Here is a 7,126-nt window from a genome sequence, read left to right on the forward strand (position 1 = left end):
ATATAGGACTCTTTTTTCTTTCGGATCAGATCGATCCATTATGTATATCCCAAAATCTATTTTTTTAAGTTACTAGAGTGCAGATAAGAAAACTCTACCGCAATTAATCACTTGAAACCACAGTTGCTGATATCATGTGCACATATGTAAATATATGACAATTTCTTATTCATTAGAAAAAATTTTTTTTTAGAAATCACTACTGCTATTAATATCACAATTTGAATGAAAAAAGTTGCACATGAGAAGCGAACAACGGCAAATGTGTTTAGCACATAATTGCTAAGGAAGTAGTTTGCAACAAAAAATGGTAAGAGGATATTTTGAAGTGGAAATCAGTAAGTATAGGAAAGAAGGAATTATGTTAAGGTAAAAAGCTGTTCAGATCGCTAGTGTGCAGCATTTTGCAGATCCTCCACTCTTGATGAACTCGCTCATATCAACAAATCTAAAAAAAACAATCTAAATCACATAGAAGTCATTCTTTTTCCGTTGGATCTTTAGTTTATGTGAATATCTGGAGGAGTGGTTTCACACATAGGAAATCGGAGATTTGTGCTCGAATCTGCATCGCAATGATTTGTAAACATTTGGCTCGATCCGTCATGGATCAAGGATCCTACATTCGTCTTTGATTCTCGTTTAAGTTGTTCACTACACCAATATTTCATCGATATCATGTAGTTGAAAATCGCAAAATATGGCCTATCATATAAAAAGATGTTTTCTTTTGCAAAAAAATGTTCAACATTCTTTCGATGTGACAGTTCCACAAATATTAGCTCATTTTCCAGTTTCCCAGCTTTCAAACTCTAGTCTGCAAAGTCTGCTTGCATTCTACTGTACTTACTTCACACTGAATCCAAGCTTTTCCAGTTTACCCGCAATTTCATCGTTTTCATGATGCATAACCACATTTCGTCCAACCACCACAGCATTGCAAGCAAAATTTCGAGCTTCTCTGTCAGAAACCTGGAATTCAGCAAATTTCGCTGTATTTTATTCTGGAATATTCCTTCTGTTCCATGCTTACCGGTAAAAGATCCGTTTCATTGTGCATATTATGTTGACTAATATGGTCAAACGCGTAAGGGTAGTACATAGCTAATTCTTCATTAAGAGGACAGAATGCCGTATCGATATGATAGAACCTAAAAGTTAAAATGAAATTTTTTATCTCTTCCAGAACCAGTGCTGAAAGTCCCAAAAAATTATATAAAAATGGAGATGGAACTTCTGAATCAAACATTGGGCTTACCTTGGATCCACTAATCGACATCCAAGTGCTTTCCATGATGTGCCGTCGTCCAATTTCTCGGTTAAATCTCTCAGTGCACGAACATCCGTTCGTGGTCCTACACCGGTGAATAAGGTTCGATTACCCGCACCTCCCCAGAGAGCATCACCTGCTCCTGGAAAAACCATTGTTTCGAAAAAAAGCGAGTTGAGTAGTAGCAATTTTTCGAAGATCTGAAAAAAGGACCCTTCACATAATTCACAACTTTAATTAATAATACTTTTATCGTTAACACAAAAAGGCAATCCCTATTCAAAATTCATAGACGTTTGCCAATTTTTTTTTTTATTTTCACCTCGTAGAATTTGAGATTTATGAGGTACAATTATTAAAAGTAGTTCTTCTAGAAAGAACTACTTTTAATAATTGTACCTCATAAATCTCAAATTCAAAGAAAAACTGTTTAGTAAAACTTTTTACTTACAATCAATGCTACTGTGCTGATATGCTTAAGCAAGCGTATCAGTAAGGGTGGTCCTTTTCCGGACACACTCCAGATAAGATTTCTTTGTACTATTTGAACACGTGTGTACCTACGTCAAATCTAATTCATTTGTTTTTTTCTCACTAAACTCTCCGTTAAAAAACACTATTTAAATTAACCAATTACTCGATCAGTTAAATCATTTCGACTCCTATATACTCGTTTTGATTCTCTTTTTAGTTACGGTTTAAAATCCAAGGGTCCCTTAACTCTGTCTAAACTTATTATGTTCAACTGTCGCACCACTAAAACGTATTGGCAAGGGCTGCTACAGCAAAAAGAGGAAAAGATCCTAATCTCTCTTCATTTCAAAAAAAGGGAGCGCTATTATCTTTTTCTGTTGTTTATTTGACGAAAGATCTGCTACATGTATACATGTTAAGATAGATCCGCTGCCTTTTTTTCCAACTGATTTCCAGAAATATCTCACAAGTTTTAGTAAAATAAAGGAGCCGCTGGATGTACTAGAGCATTCAGAATCAAATAAGTAACACTGTAGTAGAATATAACAAATATAAATGTTGCTAATACATACTTCCTCAATGAAAAAAATCCTCCAAACATTTTCAATGCAATTTTTGATCCCTTGGATTATGTGGTATAAATCACGATCAGCTCGCTTTGCGCCTATTTACAGAACAGATAGTATCCCACAATCAGGAATGCTCTTTGCTTGTGATCTCCTTCTCTCGGTCCTTGAATTGCGCCGCTTGGCACACAATTTTTCCATCAGCGACGAATGAACAAGGATTTGGGAGTTATATTTTTTATGGATCGCATTTCGTACTGAGTCTTTTCATTGGAATATATTGATTTTATTTTCGTTTCATTGCGCTCACGATATCTGACATTATCTATTTCGTATCTTAATAGGAATGCTAAAACACACTGAATCAGATATATGGAAGATTTAAGATTTTTTCCCCGGAAACAGGACTTAAGGCTTTTTTTTTTGTTGACAGAAAAGAACACTTTCCATTTATGAGTACGCTATTTGTTCCATAGAATAAAATGATTAAAAAAACTCCAGAAATGTGGGTCTTCAGGCAACAATTTTTAAGTATTAGTTATTAATTAATTTTAATTATTTGACTATTTCAATCCTCATTTTACCAATAGAAAGAAATAATATAACAAATTTTTACGAAAATAGTAAGGAAGCTATAAGAAATGAAAAGTATCAAATAAAAGAAAAGTATTGATCCAGTACTCTTAATATTACGAGTGTAGGGTGGAGCGGCTTCTCTTTCTGGAAATTGTACGAGAACGACCTACCTTCAAATGGAATATCCAAATCGCCTACGCACTCGTACCCATGCTTTGTAAACCATTGCTCGAAAAAATATCTAAAAATAATTTGCTATTTTTAATTTGAACTTATATTATAACGGCTACTCGTAATGCTATAGCATTCCACCTTACTACGTACTTATATTACCCATATAAAGCTAATAAAAGCCCAAAAACACTGTAATACCTATACAGTTTGCATATTCTTGTTAATATGCACTTTATCCAACCATCCGATAACGCATATTCGTGGTTTTGTTGTTGTTTTTAAATCTTTTTAAATCTAACTCAAAACTAGTATGGAAGATATCGTTTAAAGACCAACAATTATGCTCTCCCTGGATTTCTGTGTTTTACTAAGGCAAACCTGTAGGTTATAGCAGTAATTTTACATTATAGGAATATTGATTATATCCATCAAAATATACATGACCCAGTATTAAGGCAACAATGACCTCGACTTCATGACGTACAGCCGCCGTGATCAGCGCATATTCGATCGCAATCGGTGTAAACAATGCATCAGATACGGGAAAATTATCGCATGGGTGCATTTTCCGTACAAAAAGATGATGTGCACGATTTATGATCGTTGAACAATATCCTAGCAATCAATTCCAAATTTGCTGGAACTCTTTCTTTTCTGGATTTCCGGAAACGTACAAAAAACAATAATCTTTCGATTTGTCGACGCTGTTTTTAACATGCCACGTAGAGTTTTTTTTAAATGGAGACGTGATGTTAACGAATAAATTTGAGCTAACAACAAATGAATCACAAAGTATTCAAATGCGAAGCTAGATGGCTTGGAAATTCTAAAATCCGCAAAAAATCGAAGATAATTAAAACGTTCCAGAAATATCTGCTAAATCTTGATCCACTTCTCAGGATTAGGAGTCAAAAATACATGTTCTTATGCATTTCCTCAGCTATAACGTATCTAAGAACATCTCTTCTGTTCTTCTTCTTTAAGTATCTACATAGGTTGTTGAGAGAGCTGATTTACGTTTTCAAAAGTTATTGAGAAAAAGGAATTCCTCGATGTATAAAATCTTGTTGACTCAAAAACCTCTGTGGAAAAGATTATCCAAGAGCGTACGACTTCTGCACTTTTTTTATCCAACACAGAGAACGAAAAAACACTTATAAAACTTTCTAAGCAGTCAGTGTCTGGAACAGAGTTATTGCCTGAAAGCGTTGTGAAATAATAATTGATTATGTGACTGCTATTAACTGATTGATGAAGGCTTATGTGATTCCTGATAATTCGAGGAAATTCCTGACACCTCTAACTAGTATTTCTGTTCTACTTCTTACTAAGCGATGTGTTGTGGATAGGATTACTCAAATATGAAAATGTTTCATATTTACCTCTCTCCTTTCCGTTCTGGATGCGCAAAGTTGGCCAAATAAGCACGATTACCCTTTATAACTGCAGCATTAGCGGAGAAAACCATATCTGGGAAAGTTTCAGCTCCCTAAAATGTGTGAAATTATTATTATTTTTTTCTTGGAACATATATGTGAGGGAATTCATAATGTGATCGAAGTCAATTGTTTCAGTCGTCACTATTAATATACTAAAAGTGATTCTTTTCGACAACGATTGGCATAATTCTGTTATTCATTACAAGTTACTGGAAAAAGGAATAACATTAATTCTTTACGAAGTTTACACAACATTTTTTTTGTTTAACAGCTTAAACTGCGGTGCTGACTGCTGTCAAAACGTTCTTGGAAGTGCGACGATGTTTTTAACTACGCAAAATGTTCTGCCGGTCTTATTTACATTCAAATGTGTTTTTCTTATATTTGATAAATCTCTGTTTGTGGCATTGTACAGAGATTTTTGGCCGATTTTAATGTTACAGGAAAGTTATCAATCATTTGATTGCCAGCCTAGTTACTGTCACCATAAAAACACAAATTTTTGCACAATCAAAGTAGTCCTTGTGGTCGTCCTAGGATTAAATGCGTGAGAAATTTAAAAAATTACAGCTTACGCTCAACCGTTTCGCCTAAATGGATTACTCTTTGAAGCGGTCAACTGAAATTTTACTTTATTACTGAACACCTGAAAAAATTCAGTTTTAGCACCAGATGAAACTAGACAAAAAACATTAAGTACCATATCTTAGAAGCGAACTCAGAAAATGATACGTTCTAGAGTAGAACCGCGTGAAATTTGAATTTGTGACTGCAGAAAATAATGGAATCAAAAACCTGCCATTTCATTCAAGTATATTAAGGTCAGTAAAAAATACATAATGATCTCTCTGACATAATCTTTTTGAAGCATAAAAGACAGCAAAATTAATTAGTACTTCTTGGATTTTGCGGTCGCTTTTTATGGAACCATGTTAAGAAAATCAGCCGAGAAGACTTTAAAAAGCATTACATGAAGGTAAATCGCCCAGTAGAATCCCTTTTCTATTTGTTTGTAAAGTGCGACAAAATGTATTTCCTCTGCCCTTCCCTATCCTTCCAACAGCTTTTCGAAATGACAGGCAATAGATAACGTCCAGGAAAAAAAAAGGAGACATGCATGAGGACAGCAAAATGACGGGTAGAAATGCAGTGAAAGGCAAAGCCAACGCTTACATCAGCTTCCATTACTTCAATTCGGGCACCGCAATTCTCTAGGGTGGTTTTTAACGTTTCCCATTGTTCGGTTGCCTTGGAACGGTTCACTCCTTTACGCATATCCATCCATGGGTTAATCGAGTAGGTCAGCTGAGATGGGAAAAAATTGTGGACTAAATGAGTTTAGAACTTTTCAGCACTTTTTATCTCTGTCACTGATGATGATGCAAATGAAATTGCTCACTTGAAAGTAGGTGGGACGGCACATGAGAATCCGTTTTGCCGCCATGGCAACCTCCTTGATGGGTGCACTGGCAGAAGCCATCTATGATATAACAGATCATTTTGGGAATCAAAGTAGACACTATTATATAAATGAATATTCAGAGGGATCAAATGTTCCAGAAGTGAGCAGAATCTTAAGGAAACTAAGCTGGAAAAGGATATTAGCAGAGAAGTGCATGGAGCACATCGTGTATGTACAATGGAAAACAGCGTCGATCATCTGGTGATCACTTCCTTATATTACATTGTGACAGAAAGACCAAAACACGACTGCGCGATCATCACAATGTACGCGCAATCGTAAGAAAACGATGCATAAGAACTGATCCACAAGGAGGCGGTGTCGTTCCGGTATGAATGGGGAGAAGTTCGATTGCGGTAATGATCTACGACCACCCATTTATATCCTACGATGAACACGAAAATGGGTGGTCACAAAGTGCAACATCGGTGGAAGTGCTTCTTCGGATATGACACAGGGATAAGGAGGTCTTCACACTTTTTCAGCTAAACACGAATTGACCGATAGTGAACTGGATTAGTTCTGCTAAGACATTAATTTACAAATATGATTTAGTCTTACTACGCTCTCCGATCTATTTTTGTTTTGTATTAGCTGAAAACTGCTGACTTGTTAGTCGAAGTTATTGCTTACATAATGGAAAGAAAGTATTTTATAGTGAATTTAATTCTTTCTGAAATGTTTTAGGCCGTCTTGCTTCCAGTGTATAAAGAAGCGATGTGACTATAATCACTATCAGTAATTTTGATTACTTGATTATGATTTTTGCGATTTTGGTTATGATTATTGTGATTGATCAGAATTATTCTGAATCTAATATATTTGAATCAATCATTCAGGGTTAATTCAATTCACTGTCATTCAATTAGCGTTCAACTTCCGACATCTGCGCATTCTCTCTATCATAAAATAAACAACCAGAACGTGGAGTTTATCCTTGCATGTTCGGGAGACAGGATATGGCGAGTGCAGAATGTAGCTGGAACACGCAATGCATCTAGTCGTGGAAAGTTCACTAAATTTCTTCGTCAAGCATCTTTCGTGGATATATTCCCAGAAATAGGACGAGACTTCACCGAATGAGCAGGATTTCTTAAAATAATCTTATAAAGTGCAGTAGAAGAAGCATAGAAGAGTGCTAATAAGCCTACGCAAACAATAAGTG

The 7,126-nt window shown here is 35.4% G+C and overlaps 1 protein-coding gene across 1 annotated transcript; it reads right to left on the reverse strand.

The window, feature by feature from the left end:
* Window positions 1-381: 381 nt before the first annotated feature.
* On the reverse strand, window positions 382-5,979 carry RB195_025789 (uncharacterized protein; the record flags this gene model as incomplete). The annotated part of the gene is made up of 8 exons (XM_064214079.1): window positions 382-448; window positions 851-972; window positions 1,034-1,151; window positions 1,259-1,412; window positions 3,057-3,127; window positions 4,443-4,549; window positions 5,673-5,804; window positions 5,899-5,979. The coding sequence occupies 8 exons, from the start codon at window positions 5,977-5,979 to the stop codon at window positions 382-384; spliced, it is 852 nt and encodes a 283-aa protein (XP_064069960.1).
* Between the last annotated feature and the right edge of the window lie 1,147 nt (window positions 5,980-7,126).

Source organism: Necator americanus, chromosome X, assembly GCF_031761385.1.
Source record: "Necator americanus strain Aroian chromosome X, whole genome shotgun sequence".
Taxonomy (NCBI): domain Eukaryota; kingdom Metazoa; phylum Nematoda; class Chromadorea; order Rhabditida; family Ancylostomatidae; genus Necator; species Necator americanus.